This window comes from Balaenoptera borealis (genome assembly GCF_965194805.1).
Source record: "Balaenoptera borealis genome assembly, chromosome: 1".
NCBI classification, from domain to species: Eukaryota; Metazoa; Chordata; class Mammalia; order Artiodactyla; family Balaenopteridae; genus Balaenoptera; species Balaenoptera borealis.
The window spans coordinates 150,791,423-150,817,618 of NC_138860.1; the positions used below are offsets into that span (position 1 = coordinate 150,791,423).

Below are 26,196 nucleotides of genomic sequence, written 5' to 3' on the forward strand. Positions count from 1 at the left end.
GCATCAGTTGATTGCATCATCGCTGAGTGGAAGAATTTGGGTTACAAGGAAAAATAAGGTGCAGTGCTTCTTCTCCAGCAGGAAGGGGCATTCTTGCAGGCACGAGACCATGCACCGCAGAACAGACTTGCCAGGTCTCTTCGAGACTCGATCAGGAACCTAAGAATGAAATGCAGTTGTCTGCCTTTTTTTTATTTGCGAAGGGGGAGGGGTGACCCGAAGCCAATGGGCACCCCGCCCACTGTTGGGTGCTGCTGACTTCACAGATCAATAATTTGCGTAGTGAATATTAAGTGCAGCGGTTTTTGGGGGGAGGGGCTAGCCTGCAGGCGGACGCAAGCAGCAACGGTTCTCCCGAGCCTCCTCCCCATCCCCCCACTATCTCGGCCCATCTTTTCTCTCGGTCCTCGGACTGAAAGTCCGGAACCTGGGGAAGCAACTAGCGCTCAAAAGCAGCCCCCACAACCTTCTTCGTGATCTGCACCTTTAAACTCTCACTTCGTCCCAAACCGGACCCCGGAGGCACCACCCACATCCGTCTAACGTCACTTCCTTCAGGATTAGGAAAAAAAAAAAAAAAAACATCTGGGAACGAGAGCGGATGGGCTGAGCCGCACTTGGGAAACCGCGCGGACTTTCTGCTAAGACTCGGGCCCTACGTCTGCTCAGCCCCGTGGCTCCGCGCACCTACCACCATGGAGCTGCGGCCTCGTCTCGGAGCCACCTGTTTGCTGGGCTTCAGTTTCCTGCTCCTCGTCACCTCTTCTGATGGACATAATGGGCTTGGAAAGGGTCAGACCGCGTTCTTATCTTAATTTTTACTTATCCTGGGCCCCAGCCCAGTACAACCCTCTTCTTTTTCTAACATGATCCCTTTCCCATTTTATCTCTGTGGCCACGGTAGATTTCTTTTTATCCTCTCGAACTGCTCCTGGAATTTGGGGTAAGGAGTAGCGGGTCTGGGGAATGTTGAGATGGGGAAGTTTTACTTGAGGCCTCCCTGAATTCTTGGGTTGGGGTAAGGAATTTCCCTTATATTAGGAAAAGCATGTTTAAGAGACCAGCATAGTGCCTAGCACTTGGTAGGTCCTCAGGCACCGTTACCTTCCCTCCTGAGAGAAATAGGACCTTTGGGGACCTGTATATTTAGACCTTTGCCCTGGGTCTGAAGAGTCCCCTCCTCACCTCTTCTTTGAAGAGCTAGGTTACTGCTTCCTTACCTTGGAGCGAACAGCACCTGTATCCTAGGGAGGGGTGACTGGCACAAAAGGAAGGGCCAGATGAAGGGTCAAAGGTCTGATGTTAGAGGGTCACCAACAGTTGTCCTTGGTTCCTTGGTGTGGTTCAGTAGGTGTGTCTGAAGAAACTGAGTGTTTTTGAAGAGTGAGGGGGCAGTGGTTATGAATGGAGAATAAGAGGTGTGACCCCCTACTCCATCCATCCCATTACCTACATCTTTATTTGAATTCAGGGTTTTATGCTTTTTCTAAGTGGTTGTGTGGTAGCATGCACTCCCCTCCCTTTCCTTTTTTGTATTTTTGTTTTTGTACTGACATTGCTGTATGGAATGTCTCTGCTGCAGTCCTGCTGTTCTTAATTGTGTTTTATCCTCCCTATTTGCACATTTATTGGTGGGTGATGAGATTGGGTGGACATTCAGTGTGCCTGAATGCAGTCAGTCCTTCATTCAGTAAATAATTTTTGATCACCTACTGTATTACAGGCATGGTCCTAGGCACTAGGGATATATCAATGGATAGGACAGACAAGGTTCCTGCTCTCACAAAGCTTATATTCAATTCAGAGAGACAGAGAGTAGACACATGAACAAATTAATAGGCAAGATAATTTCAGCTACGGATGAGTTCTGGGAAGAAAATGAAACTGATGGAGTAGAAAGGCTGGGGAAGGATGAGGGAGCTGGCATTACTTGAGCTAGGAAGGTCAAGGGAGACTTCTCTGAGGAGGTGACATGTGGGTTTCCATCTCAATGATGAAACTGCACAGTGAATTCTGTTGAACCAGAATGTTTTAAGTACTGACAGTCCCATTTTAAAGCAGATTATTGTATATTTAGTGTAAAATTTTAAGTAATGAAGGAGACAGAAGAGTGTAGTGTTAGGAGTGTGGGTTTAGATTTGAGTTTTAATTTATTCTGCCACTAACCAGCTGAGAGGCCGAGGGCAAGTTGCTAAACTTCTCAAAACTCAGTTCCTCATCTGCAAAAGGGGCAGAATAATAACTACCTCAGACACGCAACAAATAATTTACCCTGTTCCAGTTTACTGTGTTAGGTGTAGGCAATACCTTGGAGTCACGTATTCAGTATTCCTTGTTAGACATTAAGTTCTGTGTGGTTGTTCCAGTTACCATTGCTGCATAATAAACCACCCCCAAATTCAGTGGTGTAAAGAAATCATTTTATTATGCTCATGATTCTGTGGGCTAGGAATTCAAACAAGGCACAGTGGGGAAGGTATATGTCTTGGTTCCAAGTCTGGGGCCTCAACTGAGCTGGTTACTTCTACGTGTGGTCTGTCTTCATGGGCTAGTGTGGGCTTCCTCACCATATGACAGCTAGATTCCAAGAGTGAGTGCCCTAAGAGAACAAGATGGAAATGCATGGCATTTTTATCATCTAGCTGTACAAGTCACATAGCATCACTTCCACTGTACTCTGTGGGCATGTTCAAGGGCAAGGGACATTAACCACACCCCCTCTATCCCCCATGGGAGGAATGTTGAGGTCCCATTGTAAAAAGAGCATGTGGAATGGGAGATATTGTTGCAACCATCTTTGGAAAGTACAGACTGCCCCAGTAAGGTAGGACCATTTCTGTCTTATTTGTGCCCAGGAATATTTGTTGAAACAAGAAATGAATGGTACACATGATCGTTGAGATCCCTGTCTTTTTTCAGCTCATAGTCTGAAGACTGTCAGGACAAGTAAGCAGGCAGTTACATGACACTGTGATATGCACTATGAGCAGGGAAATAGCAGGTAACTTAGGAGCATATAGAAGGGCAACATGGTGTGGGGGGGGCTGTGTTGTGAGGATTAAACGAAAAAACAAAAGGTATTTTATATGTGTCACAAACTTAGAAAAGTGTTTATTATTATATCCTCCCAAAGAAGAATATTGAATTGTTCCTGAAAGGAATTAATAATATTTCAAACTGTTTTTGTTTGTTTGTTTTTGTTTTTTTGTATCTTGTGGGTATGGTTTCTTGGAAAATAGATTACAGCTCACCACCCACATCCCAAAAAAGTGCTACCCGGAGCAGTGATGAGTAAGATTTCTTCCCAGATGTTTAAGTAGTTTTGACTCTTTCCAGAAGATGGCCTGGTGGTTTGGAGAGAGGAGAGACAGAATGACCCTACTGTTTTCATTAAGAAGAGGAAGTACAGTGGTGTGGTGTGAGCACTGGATAGAAATCAGGAGGCCTGAGTTTTATCCTGGTCAGACTATATAGCCAACTCTCGTCTTCCCTGGGGATCATTTATTACATGAGAGAGCTGGGACTAGAAATGATTCCTAAGAGTCCTTCCAGCTCTAACATCCTAGAGTTCTAAAATAATTTTGTTGTTTTCCGTGTGCTAAAAATTTGGAATATGTATCACCTGTGGGGAGGAGTGTAATGATTAACATTTACTGTATATTTGATGTATTCCAGGAATTGTTCTGTGCATTTTTCATGTATTGACTGGTTTAATCCTCATAATAACCCTCTAAGAAAGATAATATATTTTTTTCCTTGTGAAGTTGACATTTTATTAAATAAATATTTTCATTCATTAAGATATTATTTTTTCAATATTTTATTACAGTAGTTTTCAAACACATAGCAAAGTTGAAAGAATTTCGCAGTGAACAACCCCCTTATGTCTACCTCCCAGGTCTACCATTGATGTCTGACTATCCTTGTCCTATCATGTCTCTCTCCATGTTGTCATCTATCCATGTGTAAATCCATTTTTTTCTTATAGCATAGATAATATTTTTTTATCATTATCCCCATTTCACAGATGAAGAACCTAAAATGGGAAGCAGGAGTCACATAGCTAGTAAGTGGACCAGCTGAGATACGAATTCCAGAGCTTCTGTTCTCAGCAATATACCACTGCTGCTCTGAGTGCAGAAACTCCTTTGAAAACTTTAAAGGAGAAATGAGAAAGTTATCAGTGGGGCGGTTCATGTGCTCTCCTGCCTGAAACAGAAATGGATGGCTTTGTCAAGTCTCAAATGCAAATTTGGCACTGACACGTATGGAATGTTTACCTTCCATACTGTGACCTATTCACAGTCACAACAGCCCTATGGGACAAATATTTCTGTTAGTCATATTTTGCATACGGGAAAACAGCAAGTGGCTAAAGTAGGTCTGTTTGATGCAGACAGACTTCATTTAGCCACTGTGTTATTCCACCTCTTAGGTACAGTGTTCCCTGTTTCAGAGACTTGGCTGCCAGTTCTGGCACTTAACCTTTTGTTTTGTCAGCTGGGAGAGGGTGGATAATACTTTTCTGATGTCCTTAGCTTACACTCATGAGAACAATTTGAGCATGAAGGGCTTGGGAATTCTGATGTAAATGCTGTGTTTAGAAATTGTCACTTTCCCTTTTTTCCCCCTTTTTAAATTAATGTTTTAGGGCAGGAGCTGCTAACATGGGAGCTTTCAGCTCACTCTGCAGATAACTGGAGTAAATAAAGTGTCTGTGCAGGTGATACTTTAGGAAATTGGACTGTCTTCAGATGTTCCACGTTGGCATGGGTGTGAGTGTGGGTGTTGTTGGGGAGTAGGTAGCAACACGGTAAGCACTGTACCTTTTCAAGTTATTTTTGAATGGGAACATAAGGACCCAGGTTTTCCAGACCTGAAGTCTGTGTTTTCATTCTGCTTTTGTGAAGCCACATTCCTTTATTCATTTTTATCTTTGCTAGACAGTCAGTGAAGTATCGTGAGCAAACTACAGACTCTGGAACACCACCACCTAGGTTCTAATCCCAGCTGGCACTTACTAGCACTGTAGCCTTGGGCAAGCTATTTAACTTCACCTTCCATATCTGTAAAATGAAGACAATTAAGTTTCTACCTCATAAGTTTATTGTGAGGATTAAATAATTTGATACATGTAAAAGCATGAACAGCAATGGCTGGCATATAATAAATGCCATAATAGTGTTAGTCATTAATGCTATTATATTATCGTAATTATAACATAGAGTAAGCACTCAAAAAATGATGGTGCTGACTATTACTCATGAAAAATTCCAATGTACTTTTTAATATGAATTTTCAAAGAAATTTTATACACGTAGTGAACTGTTTCAAATTATACCTCTAGACTTACTCGTAGGGATAATGCAGTAGGGCAGCCAGGGGCACTGGAAAAGCATTTTAATTAGGAATCAGACTAAATTCTGGTTGTGGCTTCCTTTGTGGTCTTGGGTAGCCTCTTCCTTTTTCCAGGCCTTTGTAATATGAGAGGATTAGACTGATCTCTAAGTTTGTGCTGTCCGATAAAGTAGCACTAGGAATATGTCACTCTTAATTTTTAAATTAATTAAAATAAAATAAATTCAGCACCTCTGTTGCATTAGCCATGTTTCAAGTACTCAACAGCTAATAGCTACCATATTGAACAGTGCAGCTATAGAAAATTCCATCACTGGAGAAAGTTCAATTGAACAGCCCTGCCCTAGGCTCTCTCTTAGCAATAACCTCCTATGACTGTAAGCTTTGTTAGCTAGCTTCTGAGTAGTCCATGTTTATGGAGAAATTTTATTTTGCCTGATAGTAATCTAGCTTCCCTGACTTTCTTTTGGCTGACATTTGCCTGGGATATATTTTTCAATCATTTTACTTTTGACTTTTACAAGTCCTTCTGTCTTAGGTGTTCTTGTAAACATAGAGGCAGTTTTTTTTTTTTGTTTGTTTTTTTTAACCAAAATCTGACAAATTCTGTCTTTTAACTTTAACTGGCAAGTTTAGTTCACTTATGTTTGTGGTGATTATTGACAGAGCTGGTCTTATTTCTCTCATCCAATTGCCATTGCTACTGTTTTTTCTATTCTTTTTTGCTCTTTTTTGCCCTTTCTTTGGGGGTTGAGTATTTGCTGGTTCTTATTTTGCTTTATCTCCTTTATGAGTTTGGAAGTTGGCAGTCTAGTTCTTTTCTTTTAGTGGTTACTTTTGAAATTTTACTCCCATATTTAACAAAATCTAACATCAATCTCTTAACCCCCCAATGGTTAGTGGGCCTTAGAATATTTTAACTTCAGTCTCTTCCTCTTTCCTTATAAGCTGTTGTTGTCCAATATTTTAGTTCTCTCTCCTTTTTTAACTCTATAAATTGAGCATTAAAATTTTTTATAGAGATAATATTTAGATTTATCTACATGTTTACCAGTTAATTTGCTCACTGTTCCTTGTATTTAGGCTTTCTTCTGGAATCACTTCTTTCCTGAAACATGCCTTTTATCATTTAGTTTCTCTGGTTTTCTCCCAGAGGACTATTTCGTATTTACTTTTGTCTCTTCAAACCTCCAATACTTCCTCCACAATCCTTGCTTTCAGCCAGTCACCACGCTTCCTATTTAACAGAAGGTAGAAGGACTCGGAAGAGACCTTTCAAAAATTGTCACCATGAGATTTACCTACCTTCGAGCACCAGTATCCATGTGTCCTTCCTTTCCTGTCTTTACTGGATGAACTATCAGGGCGCCTAGCAAAGGCTAATCCCTCTACTTGAGTACTAAATCCCATCTCCTTTCATCTACTCAAGATATTTTCGACTCTCCCTTTTAGTCCTGTATCATCAGTTTTCCTACCTTTATTATATAATTTCTATCAGCTTTGAACATCCTATACTTTCCTCCATATTGAATAAAAACCTTTCATGGACTCACAGCTCCCTCTAGCAATTGCCCCTGTACAGCAAAATTCTTTAAGAGAGTTGTGTGTACTTGTTCTCTAATTCTTCCCCTGGGCTGTCTTGATCTTGCTCTAATCATCTTTTCATCCTCGCTCCTCTATTGAAACTGGTCTTGTCAAGGTCAGCATTATTCTCCACTTGCTAAAGCCAGTGGTCATTTCTGATTTTAATAGGAGCATTGGTGTCAGTGGATCATCCTTCCTTCTTGAAACATCTTGGAAACACTTGGCTTCTGGGATTCCATGTGCTGCTGGTTTTCTGCTCATCTCACTGGTAGTTCTTTCTCATGTCTTTGGCTGGTTCTTCTTTATCTCCCTTAACCTGGGAGTGCTCCAGGGCTCCTGGACTCCCTCTTCATCTACACTCACTCCCATGGTGATCTTATTCAGTCTTAAGCTTTAAATAACATCCGTATGCTGATAACTGTCCCTTGAATTCCGGGCTCAGATATTCAGTTACTTATTCAGCATCTCTACTTAGATGTCTAGTAAGCATCTCAAAATGAACATTTCCAAATCCAAGCTCTTTAATGTTCCTTTCTAAAACTCACTCCACCTACTCTCTTTCCCATCTCTATTAACGACAACTCCATTCTTCTAGTTGCCCAGGCCAAAACCTTAGAGTCATCCTTAACTTCTCTCACCCCATATCCAGAACAAAATCCTTTTGCCGTTACCTTCAAAATATGTCCAGAATCTGATAGGATCTACTCCCTCTACCACCACAGTTGGTCCAAACCACTGTCATTGCATGCTTGGATTATTGCAATAACCACTTTCCTAGTCTCTTTTGTTTTTGCCTTTCTCTCCTGTATTAGTTTGCTAGGGCTGCAATAACAAAGCACCACAAACTGAGTGGCTTAAACAACAGAAACTTATGGTCTCACAGTTCTGGAGACTAGAAGTTCAAAATCAAGGTATTGGCAGTATCAGTTCCTTCTAAAGGCTGAGGGGAGGGTCTGTGCCAGGTCTCTCTCCTTATAGATGGCTGGGTTCTCTCCCTGTGTGCATATCTGTGTCCACATTTCCCTATTTTATATGGACACCATATTGGATTAGGTCTCACCCTGATGACCTCATTTTAACTTGATTACCTCCATAAAGATCCTATTTCCAAATAACGTCACAATCTGAGGTACTGGGGATTAAGACTCCAACATATCATTTTTGGAGGGACACAGTTCAACCCATAACACTTCCTTTAGTCGGTTTTCAGCACAGAAGCTAGAGCAATCCTGTTAAAACAGAAATGACATCATGTTACTATTGATACTTTGCTCAAAACCCACTAAGAGCTTAGTAAAAGCCAGAATCTTTATAGTGACCTATCAGGCCCTGCATTGTCTACTCCCTCCCTTGCCTCTTGGTCCTTACCTCCTTCTGCTTTGAAGGACAGCATTGTTTAGTGCTTAAAAGTAAGGAATCTGGACCCTGAGCACATAGGTTCAGTTTCCAGCTCTGATGCTCATTAGCTGTGTGAACTTGGGAAAGTTACTTAAACTTTGTGCCTTGGTTTTCTCATCTGTAAAATGGTATTAATAAGAGTACCTACCTCTAGGGTTGTTATGAAGATGAATATTGGTAAAGTACTTAGAATAGTGCCTGGTATATTATATTAATAGCAAATACTTGTAGCAATTCTCCAGTCCCAGACACTGTTCTAAATTCTTTTTTTGTTGTTGTTGTTATATTCATTAATTTCTTTTAGTTTTTAGATACCACATATAAGTGAAAACATACAGTATTTGTCTTTCTGTGTCTGACTTATTTCACTTAGCATAATACCCTCCAGGTCCATCCATGTTGGCGCAAATGGCAAAATTTAATTCTTTTTTATGGCTGAGTAATATTCCATTATATATATATAAAGTATGTATATATATATATATATATATATAATTTTTTTTTCTTTTTAGCCACACTGCACGGCTTGTGGGATCTTGGTTCTCTGACCAGGGATTGAACCTGGGCCACCATAGTGAAGGTGCTGAGTCCTAACGACTGGACTGCCAGGGAATTCCCCTGTATATACCACATCTTTTTCATCCATTCATCTGTTGATGGACACTTAGGTTGCTTTCATATCTTGGCTGTTGGTAAATAATGCTGCTATGAACATTGGGATGCATGTATCTTTTTGAATTTGTTTTCGATTTTTTCCAGATATATACTCAGGAGTGGAATTGCTGGATCACATAGTAGTTCTATTTTTCATTTTTAAAGGAACCTCCATACTGTTTTCCACAGTGACTGTGCCAATTTACATTCCCACCAACAGTGTGCAAGGGCTCTCTTTTCTCCATATCTTCTCCAACATCTATTATTTGTTGTCTTTTTCAAGATAGCCATTCTGAAAGCTGTGAGGTGATATCTCATTGTGGTTTTGATTTGCATTTCCCTGATGACTAGTGATGTTGAGTATTTTTCCATGTCTGTATTGGCCATTTCTGTGTCTTCTTTGAAAAAATGCCTATTCAAATCCTCTGCCTATTTTTTAATTGGGTTGTTGGTTTTTTTGATATTGAGCTGTATGAGCTGTTTATATATTTTTGGATATTAACCCCTTATAGGTCATATTATTTGCAAATATTTTTTTCCATTTTGGTAGGTTGTCTTTTTGTTTTGTCAGTGGTTCCCTTTGCCATGCAAAAGCATTTAAGTTTAATAAGGTCCCACTTGTTCCTTTTTGCTTTCATTTCTTTTGCCTTAGGAGACTGATACAAAAAAATATTGCTACGATTTATGTCAAAGAGTGTTCTACCTATGTTCTCTTCTAGGAGTTTTATGGTTTCAGGTCTTACATTTAGGTCTTTTTTAAAAAAATTAATTAATTTTATTTTTGGTTGTGTTGGGTCTTCGCTGCTGCTTGTGGGCTTTAGTTGCAGTGAGCGGGGGCTACTCTTCGTTGCGGTGTGAGGGCTTCTCATTGCGGTGGCTTCTCTTGTTTCAGAGCACGGGCTCTAGGCATGTGGGCTTCAGTAGTTGTGGCGCATGGGCTTAATTGCTCCATGGCGTATGGAATCTTCCCGGACCAGGGCTTGAACCCGTGTCGCCTCCATTGGCAGGCGGATTCTTAACTACTGCACCACCAGGGAAGTCCACCATTATTTAATTTAATCTCCTTAAAAACTGAATTAGGCTATATTATCTCCATTTTACAGGTATGAAAACTGAGGCTTGAGGTATAAGACTGTCCATGGTCCCATACACCTAGAAAGCAGTGGATTTGGGACTTGAATACCATGCTTTTGACAAAGGAAAGCCTTTTTTTTATGAGTATCTTGTGAACATGCCACATTTCTTTCTTGGGTCTTTGCCCTTTGTTCATGTGTGAATGTTTATGAGGCTCTTTCCTTCCAGGTTTTGGAGATCACATTCATTGGAGGACACTAGAAGATGGGAAGAAAGAAGCAGCTGCCAGGTACAAGATATGGTTTTAGGTTACTTATGGTGGTAAAACACTTTCCAGCCATCAACTTTGCATTAATTTCAGGTGAAGGATTATGCCAAGGCAGAGCAATGGAGGGGCTGCCTGATAACAACAAAAATAATAATACTAACATTTATTAAGTGCTTACTATGTACCAGACATTGAATTATGTGAATTAACTCATTTAATTCTCACAACAACTCTTTTGAGGTGGGTACTGTTGTTACCTTCATTTTACAGATGAGAAAACTAAGGCACAGATCAGTTAAATAACTTGCCCAAGATCACACAGCTAGTTAAGTGGTGGAGCCAAGATCTGGACCCAGACACTCTGGCTTCAGAGCCTACACTCAACCAGTAAACCATACTGCCTAATAGTCTCAAGTTGAATAGTCTTAAGTTCCAAGTAGGTTTAGTCTATGCACAGAAGACTTATACAAAGGAGGAGGAAAAGGCAGGACAGGGGAGGAAAGGCTAAACATTGATCTGAGTGCTTTACATTCATTAATTTATTTAATCCTCACAAACTATGAGGTTGGTTCAGCCTGTGAAATAAGAACCATTGTTATTATTTTACAGGAGAGGAAATTAAATACAGAATGGTTACATAACTTGACAATAGTTTACACAGCTAGTAAGTAAGTAGCAGAGCCAAGACTTGAACATTCTCTACTATACTGTACTGGAGAGATATAAAGATACAATGTATGTGCACTTCCTTTATACACACACATCCTTGCACAGAAATACTCACACTTCTGCACCTACCAAACTATAGTGCTTGCTTTTGCTAGAACAGATCCTACAGCTTCATGGCCCTGAGCCTCATACCTTATGCAGGAGTAGGGTTGCCAGATTTAGCAAATAAAAATAAAGGGTGCCCAGTTAAATTTGAATTTCAGGTAAACAATAAGTAATTTTAAATATGCCCCAAGTAATATTTGAGACATACTTATTTTAAAAACATTTTTTGTTGATTGTCTGAAATTCAAATTTAACTAGGCATCCTATATTTTATCTGGCATCCTTACCCAGGAGAAAAATTCCTATTAGTTTTTCACTTTCTAAATCAAATGACTATTCCTAGGTAAAGTCTTTGGCAATTTTTGTGGGCAGCTTGTTTTTCTCTTCTGTACTTTTATAACCCAACCTACCTCTGTCCATTAGACTGTATGTTATTCTGCTTGTAGGTGCCTGACTTTTCCCATTCAGACCCTTGCTCTGTGGGGGGGACTGTTTTATGTTCATCTCTGAATTCCCAACCATGAAGATATTGAATGATTGAAATGGTTATTGAATAAACAGTTACTGAATGTTATTGGCTATAAGGAATGAAGGGGAACTAGTATTTGTGAATTGTCTTCCATTTGCTAAATATAGTGCTGATTGTTTTGCAATATTTAATGCTCTTTAAGGCTCCGTTATAAATTGATGGACGTAGTCTTTGGCCGCCAGGAGATCACATTCTCCTGAGACGTATAACATTTGACATAAATAACCGATGCCCTTCTAAGCTCCGTCTCCTTTCGGAGAGAGCAGGACGTGGCTCTCGTTGGTCTAGAACTCCTGTTTCCATAGCAACAGAGGTCCTGTAAGAGTCAAGGGAGGCAGGAAGTGTAGCTTGCATTTCCGGTTTGCGTCGGAGCCGCCGGCAACCCGGAAGTTGACGTTGCGCGGTTGCACATGGCCGCGCCCTGGGAAGATGCCGCTGGTGGTGTTTTGCGGGCTGCCGTACAGCGGCAAGAGCCGGCGCGCGGAGGAGCTCCGCGTGGCACTGGCGGCCGAGGGCCGCGCGGTGTACGTGGTGGACGACGCGGAGGTGCTGGGCGCGGAGGACGCGACAGTGTACGGCGATTCGGCCCGTGAGAAGGCCTTGCGTGGGGCCCTGCGAGCGGCCGTGGAGCGGCGTCTGAGTCGCCACGAAGTGGTCATCCTCGACTCGCTTAATTACATCAAGGGCTTCCGCTACGAGCTGTACTGCCTAGCGCGGGCGGCGCGCACTCCGCTCTGCCTGGTCTACTGCGTAAGGCCAGGCGGTCTGAGCGGGGGACCGCGGGTGGCGGGCGCGGATGAGAGTCCGAGCCGCAGTGTCAGTGTGAGTTGGAGGCCGCGAGCTGAGGAGGGAGGGAGACCTCTGGCGGCGGGCACCGGTGTCCTCGGGGAACCGCAGGCAGTGGACTCTGTAGTAAATGGGAGAGCCCAGGCAGAAGTACCTAAGGAACTGGAGCGGGAGGAAACCAGGACGCCAGATTCTCCAGTTCTTGTGACTTCGGAATTCGAGAAATCTGCGGAGCATGTGTCAGGTGCCTTTTACCCTCCCGAACTTCTGGAGGCCCTAGCGCTGCGCTTCGAAGCTCCCGACTCTCGGAACCGCTGGGACCGGCCCTTGTTCACCTTGGTGGGCTTAGAGGAGCCATTGCCTCTGTCAGAGATCAGAGCTGCCTTGTTTGAGAACCGGGCTCCTCCACCCCATCAGTCTACACAGCCCCAGCCACTTGCCTCCGGCACCTTTCTGCACCAATTGGACCAGGTCACCAGCCAGGTGTTGGCAGGACTGATGGAAGCTCAGAAGAGCGCAGTCCCTGGAGACTTGCTTAAGCTTTCTGGCACCACAGAGCACCTGCGGTTTACCCGGCCTTTGACCATGGCAGAACTGAGTCGCCTCCGTCGCCAGTTTATTTCCTACACCAAAATGCATCCCAACAATGAGAACCTGCCTCAACTGGCCAACATGTTTCTGCAGTATCTGAGTCAGAGCCTGCACTAACCAGAGCTGGTGGGGGAAAGTCATGGCTCCTTGTCTAACCACTGCACTCTCTTTCTCTGGGAAGAATAATCTGAAGGTCTGCAGAATATATTGATGCGTGGAAATAGAGCTATTGTGACTGATTAACTCGTACGTTTCTGAATGGCTCTGTGCCAGGCCTTGAGTTTACAGCATAAATTGAGACTAGAGAGAATGGAGAACTAGCTTGGAGGAGCTTGGCAAGTTTCTCTAGAGGACAGAGCTCCGGTGGACAGGGTTTGCTTAGATTGGGTTCTACTTGGGATATCACATACCACTGATTTCCCCCATCTGAATTGTGGGAAAGCAGACTGGATGGATGAATTGTTTTAAAATAATTGTGAACAGAACTGAAGATGACACAGTTTTGCATCTGTACTGGCCCTTTTTTCAAACCACAGATTTTTGAGTACTGTGCCTACTTTTTGCTAGTCTCTGTCCTGGGGCCTGGGATCACAGATAGATCCACTGGTTTCTGTCCTTGGGAAGCTTTGATTCTAATGGTGAAAGACAAAACCACTAGATTGTTTCATTTAATAAAATCTTTCAGATGAAGACAGTGTGCTGGCATTTCTTTTGCTTTATGTTCTTCATGTAATTTACTTAATGTAACATTTTAGATACACAGGTATCCCTGTTATGCCTTTGATCGAAAATACTTTCATAGTGCTGGGTGAGAGTCTCGATGCTTTGGTCTTAACCTAGAGTGACTGTTATGACAACTCCCATAACTGGATGCTTCATTCTGTTTTTCAAGACAAATAGCACTTTAAGCTTGTTTTTCATTTTTTTCATTGATTTCAGTAAACAAATGGTAGGTACCTACCTTAACAGTGCTTGTGTTTTTCAAAGATGTATTAGGTACATCTTTGCCCTTGAGAAGTTAGTAGTTTAGACAAGTAAATGGGTGATTAGGTCTTTGCCCTTGAGAAGTTAGTAGTTTAGACAAGTAAACAGGTGATTAGAGGATAAAAAGGACTAGTGGTTAGAATGCTTTGGGATCCCAGAGGAGGAATAGGACTAACTAGCTGTTGAGAGAAGGTGGTTTTGGGAAGGCTTCACAGAGGTGTTTACATTTGGACTGTCACTCTAGAGCAAGGGTCAGTAAAGGGCCAAACAGTAAATATTTTAGGCTGTGAGGACCATAGGGTCTCTGTTGCAGCTTATCAACTGTGCCATGGTAGCACAAAAGCAGCCATAGACAATAAGTATACAAATGAGTGTGAATGTGTTTTAATAAAACTAGTTACACTGAAATGTGAATTATATTTAATTTTAATATATCACAAGGTACTATACTTCAGTTTTGTTTCTCAAACATTTTCAAATGTTAAAAAAAAAAACATGTTTGTATATGTTTGTATATCATTGCAGTACAGAAGCAGGCAGTGGGCTGGATTAGGCCTGCAGACTAGTTTGCTTACCTCTGCTCTAGAAGGATGAATAGGAGTTTGCTTGGGAGAAAAGAGAAAGCAAGACATTCTAAACTGCTCTGTAAGTGCACGGTGCTGTTAAAAGGATGGGCTGCCTTGGTTGTTGATTATTTCTTGCTTATCAGGTTATCTGGATCACCTTTTGTTTCTGATATATGAGACTGGATTCCTGCATGAAATGGAGGTTTGGACTAGGCAGCATCTAAGGCCTCTTCCATTTTCATCCTCAAATTCCAAGTTAGTTGATTATCGGTTGATTGGGTTTAAACCCATGGATTCTGGATTGCTGTTCTAAATTGAAGTAGACGATAGTGGTCAGAAAGAATATTGATTCTGGAGTCAGACTTACAAGTTAACTACTAAGTGGCAGACCTAGAATTTATGTGGCCAAATGTTTAATTTCTTGGAAGTCTCAGTTTTCTCATTTCTATTATGAGACCATTACCTTAGGATTGTTGTGAGGATTTTTTTTAATTATAAATTTATTTATTTATTTTTGGCTGCGTAGGGTCTTCGTTGCTACGTGCAGGCTTTCTCTAGTTGCGGTGAGCGGGGCCTACTCTTCGTTGCGGTGCACAGGCTTCTCATTGCGGTGGCTTCTCTTATCGTGGAGCACGGGCTCTAGGTGCGCAGGCTTCGGTAGTTGTGGCGTGCAGGCTCAGTAGTTGTGGCTCACGGGCTCTAGAGTGCAGGCTCAGTAGTTGTGACACATGGGCTTAGTTGCTCCGCAGCGTGTTGGATCTTCCCGGACCAGGGCTCGAACCCATGTCCCTGCATTGGCAGGCAGATTCTTAACCACTGTGCCATCAGGGAAGCCCTGCTCTGAGGATTTAAATGAGATAATGTGTATAAAGCACATACAACAATGTCATATAATAAATGTTTAGCACATTTGGCTATTATTATTATGGTTATGTAGATCCCACCTCTTACCTAACCTTGTCCTGCTCATTTAGTTTATAAGCTTTTACAAGTATTAGAGGCACCATTCTGTCCCAGATTTGTAGTAGGCCTATGATGAGATAGCTGAATAATTCATTTGACACTTATTAAATTAATTTATATATATTTAGAATAGTACCTGGTACACAGTAAATGCTGTATAAGTTTTTGCTACCAGTAATATTATTCTCTATATTAGGTGTAGGGAGTATAGAGACAGCTAAGAGTTCTTTCCTTAAGAAGCTCTAAGTAAATAAAAAGATGCAGTTCAATGTGGTAAATAAAAGATACACTTCAATGTGGTAAATGCTGTGATAGTATTGTACAGCATGTGGTGATGTGGTGATATGGGGGTTGGATGATGGAGAAAGCCAACGTCTGATTACATAGGACCCTTCTACAAGTCGGCATTTGAGCCTTGAGAGCGTAAGAGCTTCAGCTGGCCAAGACTGATTCAGGTGGAATATGTTGCTTATTATTTTATGAAAGAAAAAGCTTTTTCCTCCCTGATTATAAAAATTACACTTAATTGGGAATTCCCTGGCGGTGCAGTGGTTAGGACTTGGTGCTTTCACTGTCGGTGCTCGGGTTCAATCCCTGGTTGGGAAACTAAGATCTCACAAGCCGCATGGTGTGGCACAAAAAAAAAAAATTACACTTAATTGTAGAAAAATTGGAAAATACAGGAAAAGTATAGTAAAATCCACAATCCCATTATCCAGAGATAACCTCTATTATGTTTTGGAACATTTCCTTTTAAACTCTTTTCTACATATTTGTATAATTAAAACTAAACTATAGATAATAATTTTATATTCTAGCCTTTAACAGTGTACCAATGAAAAATTTTATTAACGTTTCAGTGGTTATATAACCATAACATTTAGAAATGCTGTAATTTGTTGTTTTCTTCTACAGTCTTTTCTCCCTAGCTTTAAAGCCCAAATTTGCAGAATTTACTGGAATGTCAGAACTTAGCAATAATTTTGTTGTAATAGTCCACTATTATTGAATAGATTGTCTTAAAATTTTTTCTTATTGAAATTATACTACATGAACATCCTTGTACATTAATCTTTGTCTTCATTGGTTGGTCATTTTATTAGAATATATTTCAAGAAGTGGAATTACTAGATTATAATTTCTTCATTTTGTTTTTAAGTGGATTACCCCTGATGGTGATTATCCATAAGTCCTGGTGTGGAGCTTGCAAAGGTAGGTGCAAATGATCAGACCTCAGATGTGTTCTCAAATATTAATGTTTAAAAAATATTAACACTGACTTTGGCTCAGCACTGCTTATTGCTTGAAGGAATGCCAAAGAAATTTATGGTACAGATTCCCTGCCCTCAAGAAATTTGCAGTTGTATTTGTAAGGGGTTGGAGGGTGAGGCAATTAAGATATGGTTATGTAGAATATGGGATTAGGTGCTACAGTAGTTGTATGGACAGTTGTATGTGACAGAGAGAGACATGAGGAGTGGTCTTACTGGAGGAGGTGGGAACCAAATTAGAGCCCACGTTTTCTTACTTTGTAACCTGTATTCTTTCTGGTATACCAGCCTGCCACTTCCCAGTCAGATTTCTCCTTTTGTTTGGTATGCTACACTTAATAAAATCATGTAGGAAAAAGAGTATAAAATTAATGTAAATTGCTAGTTTAATAATATATATATACTATAGTGGTAGAGTATTGTTGCTCTATTGTCTTTATTACATCTATTCTTTTTTTTTTTTTTTAAAATTTTATTTATTTATTTATTTATGGCTGTGTTGGGTCCTCGTTTCTGTGCGAGGGCTTTCTCCAGTTGTGGCAAGTGGGAGCCACTCTTCATTGCGGTGTGCGGGCCTCTCACTATCGCAGCCTCTCCCGTTGCAGAACACAGGCTCCAGACGCGCAGGCTCAGCAATTGTGGCTCACGGGCCCGGTTCCCCGTGGCATGTGGGATCTTCCCAGACCAGGGCCCAAACCTGCGTCCCCTGCATTGGCAGGCAGACTCCCAACCACTGCGCCACCAGGGAAGCCCACATCTAGTCTTAAATAGATGTGATTGAAATACGTAAAAAAGCCAATAGTAATAATTTTTTTGTCAGTATGCTGTTATCTATATTTTATAAATTAGATGAAAGCTTCAGAGAAATAAAGTCAGCCACTTAAGTGTACATAACTATGCAAGTAAATGGCAGAAGCAGGACCAGAATTTAAGTGTCCTGATTTCTGGGTCTTAAGATTAGCAAAAGGGTCAGTTATATGAATCATCTCAGCGAATTAGGGTTTGGGTATGACAATGATGTTTTCTTCTGTTCCAAAATCTTTTCTTCCCCCTAGCTTTAAAGCCCAAATTTGCAGAGTCTACAGAAATTTCAGAACTTTCCCATAATTTTGTTATGGTAAATCTTGAGGTAAGACTTCCAGAGTTTCTCCTTTCTGCTATGATTTTAAGTCTTTACTGTTTTAGAGTTAGCCTCATTGATGGTATAAAATCTTACTCAGCAGAGCTGTCTACTTGTATGTATTTGTTTTTCTCTTGAACTCTAATACTAAGTCTTGCATCAGATATGGTAGAATGCCATCAAGCCCCCATTTGTGGGAGGAAGTAGGAGAAGAAAGATTGGATAAGATGACTAAATTTTAAGGTCCCTTTATTTTTAGCTTATGATTATGACATGTTTTTACATCTTTGTATAACTGAACTAAAGGTGTAGGCCACAATTCCCTGCAAAATATGATTCAGCTGAAACCCTACTCTGTGCTGGGCTTATATGTAGAGCTTCATTTTATTTCATTAGATATCCTTTATGTACTTCACATTGACAAGATGTCTTGGAATCCCAAGTCAGAATATCAGATCTTAGAGTTAGAAGGGATTTTTAGGCCATTGATGCTATCCCCTGTTTTACAGATTGAGCATCTTAGGCCTGAAGGAGTTAGGTGATTTAGTCAAGGTCATAGAGCCTAATAGGTGATAAGAATAGGTTCTGTGACCTAGCTGTGCTGCCTTTTAGGCTGTACTCGTCCAATGTGGGATGCTCGGATGCTCTGTGATGATACTCCTAGCCCTGTTTCTATAAAATGATGTTTATTTAAACATAGGACTGGAAATCTTCTGAACACATTACCAGTTAATGTTGAGGTAGCTAAGGGATTGCTTATAAAGCTAGTGGATAGCCTGAATGCTGACACACCTCACTGAAGGCAAAGTTATATTAACTATTTGATATAACTTCTGAAATGGGAATCACACCATAAACGACAAAATTACTATTGATTTCTATGCATCTAAACGCCTCACCACTTTCTGTGGTGAGTTAGAATCACCACTCACAGGAAACAGAAATGTGTTCAGTGAGCATTCTCCAACTGGAGAGATTTCTTAAAAAGAAAGCTAACTGTGTGGTCATGTCTCCTGGGAGAACTATAACTTCACAATTGTACTAAAATGTCAGTCTCATCAATTCATGCATTCAAGAAAAACTGTGCAAGTCAGTGATGTAGGTATTGAGAATCAGCAATGAACAAAACAGACAAAATTCTTTGCTGTCATTAAATTACATATGAGGAATTGAATATGGGGAGGCAGACAAATAAGTAAAATATGTGTCAGATAGTGGTAAATGCTATGGCTAAAAATGAAGAATGGAGGGGATAGTTTGCAATTTTAATTAGGTGGTTAGAAAACAAGGTGACATTTGAGCAAAGATTTGAAGCAGAAAAGGGAGTGAGCCATGTGGATGAAGGGGGAAGTGTGTCCAGGCAGAGTGTAAGAGCAAATACAAAAGCCTGAGTGGGGAGCATACCCAGCTTGTTTAATGACAGCAATAGCAGGCAACTTAGTGTGGTTGGAAAAGACTAAACAAGGGGTAGGGCGTGATGTTAGAGAAGTGCCCAGGTGGCAGGTGAAGTAGGGCCTCTTAGGCCACTGCAAGGACTTAAGGTTTTACCCTGAGTGGGAGGGGAAGCCACTGAAAGATTTTGAGGAGAGAGGGAACATGATCTGACTTAAGGTTTATACTTAATAGGATGAAGAAGAGCCCAAAGATGAAGATTTCAGCCCTGATGGGGGTTATATTCCACGAATCCTGTTCCTGGGTAAGGTGAAAGGTCTTAATCTGGGGATCCGTGGTACAGAAGGAGAGAGAAATGAATCAAGGCACTGACTCCACCTAGTGAAATTTTATTGGGATGGCTAAAAACAAAAACAAAAACCAGTTTCAAGAGAGAGTGGGGAGTTCTGAATGCCAGAACCTCAGATCTGAAGGAAAACTTTTCCCATTAACTAACTGCTTTTGTAAACAACAAAAAACAAAACAAAACCCCAAAACTAACTGCTTTTGTGAGCAGTGGGAGAGTAGTGATCATTCATTTATCCATTTAGCAATCGTTTGTGCATCAGCCATATGTCAAGCACTGCTAGGCACTACAGGGACTGAGATAAGCCACAGTTCCCACCCTTGACCCTGAAGTGAGGCTGAAGCAATGGGATTCTATAACAAGAAAAATATCTTTCCAGAAACAATTTTATAAAAGATATTTAATGACTACCTAATCTTTGCTCAGCATTCTGCTAGATTCTATGGGGGATACAAATAAAAATATAGATCCCACCATTATCAGACAGAAAAGAAACATGCCAGCAAGAGGGACCAGCATATACCAAGGCATGGTGGGGAGTGAGGGTGGGGGTGGGTTGTGTTCAGGGAATTACAAGGAATTCATTGTGATTGCAACATAAAAAACAAGGGGTAAGGTGGTGAGACAATGGGCTGCAAAGATGGGCAGGTCTCGTCTTCCAGAAGGCCTAGTGTACCATATGGTGCTTGAAGTACCTCTCTGTTGTAACTATTGCAATCCCTCTGCTATTTTGTCTACAATAGATCCCAGTGGCAAGGTGCGTCCTGAAATCATCAATGAGAATGGAAACCCCAGCTACAAGTATTTCTACATCAGTGCTGAGCAAGGTATGGTTATGTTGAGAGAGAAGAGGGAGGGTTGCTGCTAGGTTTCAGTAGAATGAACCACATGCAAGGTCTGTGATGGGAAACTAATTCAACATGTTAGCAGAGCATCTGCTGCATGACTAGCTTTTGGCTAGATGCTGTGTAGAGTATAAGAGAAAGATAAGACTGAGCCCCTTCCCTAGCTTTTTATAATCCAGTTGGGAGCTAACTGACCCACAGGAAACTGTGAAGAACTGAGGCTCCCAGAAATAGTCACTTGCCCGTGGACCCACAGTTAAAAAGTCACAGAGCCAGGATTTCAGTCCAAAACTTAGTTTTTTTCCACTGCACTAATGCTATTCTTGTGAGAATTCAAAGGAAGGGGAATGTTAACTGTTAGCTGATCAAGTCTGAAAGGTTTCATAGATAGTAAACTTTAACTGGATCTAGATGGATACGGATAAGAATTTGTGTCTATGGACACATATGAAGAGGACATATCAAGTTATGGAAGCAAGGGGTATGTGTGTGTAGGGGGGAGTGTAGCCCAACATGGGGAGGGCGTGAGGCATGCTAGAGGGGATGGTGACTGGGTTGAGTCCTGGCCAGCAGAGGAATGTGGAAAGCATCATTCGAGGCAGAGGGAACAGCGTCAGCACAAACATGTGAGGGAAGATTGAAATCATAAGTCAGTCATGCTTTTTTGTTCTCTAATCCTTGAGCACAATCATTCTAGAGGGAGAGGTTGGAATTCATGCCATGTACTGTCACTGTTTTCCTTCTGAATTTCTCCCTGCCATCTGTAAAAGAGGGTTGTTTGCTAAGTTGCCATGTGTCTCCCATTGCCGTGCTGCCAGGTTGTTGATCACTTTATGTTCTGAGTCCTTGGAAATCTTATTTCTCAGGATAGGGAGAGGAAAGAGGTTATCCTCTCCTTTCCATGGGTAAGGAGAATGTCATCTTTCCTACCCAAATGCAGATCACTGGAGGTTGGTGTTACAGGGAAATTTTCCACATGGAGAAGGGTAGCTGAACTTTAGGTTCCCAACTCTTTTTTTTGGCTGTGAGGCTTGAGGGATCTTAGTTTCCCGACCAGGGATTGAACCCAGGCCCACGGCAGTGAAAGCGCCTACTCCTAACCACTGGACCACCAGGGAATTCCCATAGGTTCCCAACTCTTGACCCTTGAAATTCACTTTCCTTTTAGGATTTCATGAAGTTCCCACTTTCATCTTGACACCAGCATCATCCTTTAACGCATTAGTCCAAATGTGGACACAGAACCCTTTGCCTGAATTCTCCATGGCTCAGCTGACATGAAACTGGAATATTCAAACCTGGCTTTACTAAAGGCTTGGGCAAAACAAAAGGGATGTAACAAACTATACTACCTGGTTTGCTTTCACAGACTCTGGCTCAGCCTAACAACTGGCCTGCCATTGTATGGGGAGCCTGTACCAAAACAGCTGCCCTCCTTGATGCCCAAGATAGATGAGAAGTTTCATCTTCCGTCTGCCCAGGGCCTGCCTTCCAGGTTTCTCCTGTGCCTGAGAACTTGACTTCTTCCATACATAGTTGATACTAGATATGACCACCTCTTTCAGTGAAGACCATCCTCCCTCCAAGCACACGCACACACATACCAGTGTAACCTGTAACCTCCACAGGAAATGAAATAAATGCAGCATTCCTCCAGAAGAGATGATGGGGATGGTAGGAAGATGTTTTCTATTCCCTTAGTGTCAAGTGAATATCTACAGCCTGTGACAGGGGTTCAACTCTAATCCTGGAGGGTAAGCCAAAGTAACTACTAACATTTTTGTAAGACTTCATAGTTTATAAAGCACATTTATTATTCATTCTCTCATTTAATTTTTATAATCTGTGTGAAGTAAGTAGCATCACCTTATTAATAGACGAGGAAACAAATTCAAGAGACTTTCCAGGGCTAAAATCCAGAACTAGATCTTGAATCCAGATCCTGTGCTCCTCTTATATTTCTCCTAAAACATAAAAATCTGTATTGGTTGTCACATGTCAAATATTGAAGACCTGCTTCATACTTTTCCCCTCAACCTTTATTTCACAGTTGTTCAGGGGATGAAGGAAGCTCAGGAAAGGCTGACGGGTGATGCCTTCAGAGAGAAACATCTTGAAGATGAGTTGTAACATGAATGTATCCCTTCTTTCATCAAAGTTACTGTTCTGGAAGGAAGGCGGCAGGGAAGGGAATATTGAGGAATCACTCAGAACAATTAAACCTTGTTCCTGCCTACATGGGAAGGGGCCCTCTCACTGTGGAAGAGTTCTGCTGCCAGAAGCTGGTCTCCATGTTTGTGATCCAGCAGAGTGTGGCAGACCTCCTTCTCCTGTCCCCTCTCACCTAAATGTCTCTTTGTCATTGAAGGTAAAGAATGACACCTTTTGACACAAAACTTGAGCCATTTGGAGGTTTACTCCTCACACTGCAGTAGTTGAATCTTTCCATTTCCTCCTGCTTTACTCACCTTAGCGGTGAAAAGAGACCAGAAGCATCTTTTTTATAATGTTAAAATTGCAGAAATAGCTTATCATTTAAAACAATAAGTCCTAAATGTAAATCCGTAATTCTACCCCACCAAGGAGACCAGCCCGTTTCTTCTCTTTTTCTCCTGGGAATAATCTTGGGCTTCTTCCTGAATCCCTTCAACTTCCTTCCTCTTCTCTGGCTTGGCTTCCCTGTTTGCACGCATGCGTGTGCAGGAATGGCTGTGTGCTTTGGACTCAGCCCAGCTGGAAGCATGCTTTCCCCTGTTACTGTTGGAGAAACTCAAACCTTCAAGCCCTAGATGGAGCCATTTTTGTCAAGTCGTCAACTGTATTTTTGTACTGGGGTTAACCAAAAAATATATATATATATATTAATTGTTCCATTAAACTTTAATAAAACTTTAAAAGGAAATGTGTTGTGATGGCCTTTTTGTTATTGGAGAATGGAGGGAGGGAGATCATTCAGGAAGAAAACTAACCTTGAGGGCCTAATCTAGGAGCTCTATCTAGGACTCCTCGTGCACCTGTACCTCCCACATTCTAATGGGCATCAGAGCTCTTCTCTTCTACTTTTTAAATACCTGTATTCCCTCCTTCCTCACTGTCACTCTTGTACAGGGCAGGCCTTCTCTACTTCCTAGACTATTTATTGTTGCAGCCTTGTAATTTGCCTACTTGCCTCCAATATTCTCTCCTGTAATCCATCCTCCTTACTTCCCCCAGAGTGATCTTTCCAAAACACAGATGTGACCATGTCACTCCCCTGCTTAAAGCCTTTCCTGCCACCCTCAAGAAAATAATATTAACATTAGAAAATATTTGGGCCTCAGTATGTGGCAGGCACTCTTCTAAGTGCTTTATGTGTATTATCCCATTTCGTTTGCCTTTAGTCCTAACAGGCCTATGACAAAGGTACTATTATCATTTCCATTTTATACAAGAATTTGAGGTGTACAAGGAAACCAAGGCACAGGATCAAGTCAAGATCTTTACCATGCCTTTTAGGAAGCTTCTTCAACATCATTTGTTCCCATTGTCTTTGCATTTTGTGTTGTGACACCAAATTGCTTCAAGTTCCCCTCACAACATGCTCTTTCATGCTTTTTTGTCTTTCCTTGGCTTGTTTCCTCTGCCTAAAACTTCTTTTTACTCATTCTTCACATTTTGAGCCACCTCTTGCAGACTTTCCTGGCTTTTCTCAGGAGGATAAAATGCCCCTCTCCCCAATACATCTATCTTGGCTCAGCACTACATTATATTGTAATTACCTGTTTGCACACCTGTAGCTGTCATCAGGCAACCATGCTCTGGGGCAGAGGCTATTCCTCTGTCCTGTGCACCAAGGTCTCTAAACAATGTACTTTCAAGTGAATTGTCAAGCTCTGTGGTAGGTTCTTTTCATTCATTCTATTTAAATCCCATTAATGGTCCTAATGGATAGGTATTATTAGCTTCATTTTATGGAAAAGGAAACTGGAGAGAGAATTGGCTTGCCCTCAGTTTCTAGACTAAATACTGGATTCTAACGACCCCTGTCTTATTCCAAACTCATACTTTTTCACCACACATTACATTACCGCCTTTATGCTCTAAGGTGTGACTCAGAACAGGAGTTTTCAATCTGGGGTATGTAAAGTCTTTACAAGAAATACATGGGCACAAAATCTTTAGTGAATTGATATCCAGGTCTTCATTTTCCCAAAAGTGATCTCCCAGGATTCCTCAGAAAATTAAACAATTACCATATGATCCAGCAATTCCACTTCTGGGTATGTACCCTAAAGAACTGAATGCAGGGACTTGAATGGACATTTGCACACCTCTGTTTATAGCATTTTTCATAATAGTAAAAAGGGTGGAAGCAACTTGTGTCCGTCAACAGATGAGTAGATTAGCAAAATGAGGTATATACGTACAATGCAATGTTATGTAGCCTTTAAAAGGAAGGAAATTCTGACACGTGCTAAAACATGGATGACCCTTGAAGACATTATGCTAAGTAAAATAAGCCAGTCACAAAAGGACAAATACTGTATGATTCCACTTACATGAGGTACCAGTCATATTCATAGAGACGAAGACTGGTGGTTGCCAGGGACTGGGGGGTGGTGGGTGTTAGTGTTTAATGGATATAGAATTTCAGTTGGGAAAGATTGAAAATGTTCTGAAGATGGATGGTGGTGATAGTTACACAACAATGTGAATGTACTTAATGCTACAGAACTGTACACTTGAAAGTGGTTTAAATGATAAATTTTGTTACATACATTTTACCACAATTAAACAAGATTTCCCAGGACATGTCATCAAGATGATTCATTCCCACCTCCCTTACCACTCACTATTCACCTTTCCCCACTTCACAGAAGAAAGGCATACCTCTTACCCTGAATTTTAATATGGTGCATTGCTCTATTATGCAAACACCTCTGGGGTGCCAAACAAAGGTAAATTGAAATAGTACTAAGCTTCCTTGATTAAAGAAAGGCTTTCTGTCTTGTACATAGTTGTCGTAAGCGTAGTTTGTCAAGAGTAAAACCTAACATTAGAAATGGGCAGTTTGGGCTTCCCTGGTGGCGCAGTGGTTAAGAATCTGCCTGCCAATGCAGGAAACACGGGTTCGAGCCCTGGTCTGGGAAGATCCCACATGCCGCGGAGCGATTAAGCCCGTGAGCCACAACTACTGAGCCTGCGCGTCTGGAGCCTGTGCTCCGCAAAGAGAGAGCCCGTGACTGTGAGAGGCCCGCGCACCGCGATGAAGAGTGGCCCCCACTTGCCACAACTGGAGAAAGCCCTCACACAGAAACGAAGACCCAACACAGCCAAAAATAAATATAAATAAATAAATAAATTAAAAAAAAAAAAAAAAAGAAATGGGCAGTTTGCACCATTTGGAGATGTTTTGAATTCAGAAATGTTGTAGAGTGGAAGTGATGAAAATTTGCTTCTTCCAATCCCCAATTATTATTAAAGAAGGCATCTCTCCTGAGAGAAAGGTCTAAGGAGAAGAGAAAAAAGTTTGAAGTCATCCAGGTGACAAATTCATGACAGGTCTTCACCTCTTAGAATTTGGAATTAGTCTTAGAGTTAGGATTTGAAACTAAGATAGTTGTCTTAGAGATTCATGTTAACATGTTTATTTGACTTGAAAAATGAAGTTACGTTGTTGCCCCTGGGCAAAGACTTGAACAGATACTTCACAA

The 26,196-nt window shown here is 41.3% G+C and overlaps 2 protein-coding genes across 4 annotated transcripts; both read left to right on the top strand.

Moving 5' to 3' along the window:
• The first annotated feature begins 305 nt into the window (after positions 1-305).
• Positions 306-23,405, top strand: TXNDC12 (thioredoxin domain containing 12). 3 transcript variants are annotated; one of them, XM_082371968.1, is made up of 8 exons: positions 306-792; positions 4,028-4,066; positions 10,297-10,357; positions 16,689-16,741; positions 17,856-17,929; positions 19,547-19,616; positions 20,402-20,485; positions 22,132-22,541. In XM_082371968.1, exons 1-8 carry the CDS (start codon positions 696-698, stop codon positions 22,167-22,169), a joined length of 516 nt encoding a protein of 171 aa, XP_082228094.1. In that variant the 5' UTR covers positions 306-695; the 3' UTR covers positions 22,170-22,541. The 3 variants fall into 3 exon arrangements, with proteins under 3 accessions (XP_082228094.1, XP_082228092.1, XP_082228093.1); XM_082371966.1 differs by lacking the exon at positions 22,132-22,541 and adding an exon at positions 22,554-23,405 and having other exon boundaries at positions 311-792; XM_082371967.1 differs by lacking the exons at positions 4,028-4,066; positions 22,132-22,541 and adding an exon at positions 22,554-23,405 and having other exon boundaries at positions 315-792.
• KTI12 (KTI12 chromatin associated homolog) lies at positions 10,384-13,706 on the top strand. The gene has a single exon (XM_082371481.1). It carries the CDS (start codon positions 12,069-12,071, stop codon positions 13,131-13,133), a length of 1,065 nt encoding a protein of 354 aa, XP_082227607.1. The 5' UTR covers positions 10,384-12,068; the 3' UTR covers positions 13,134-13,706.
• Positions 23,406-26,196: the final 2,791 nt, after the last annotated feature.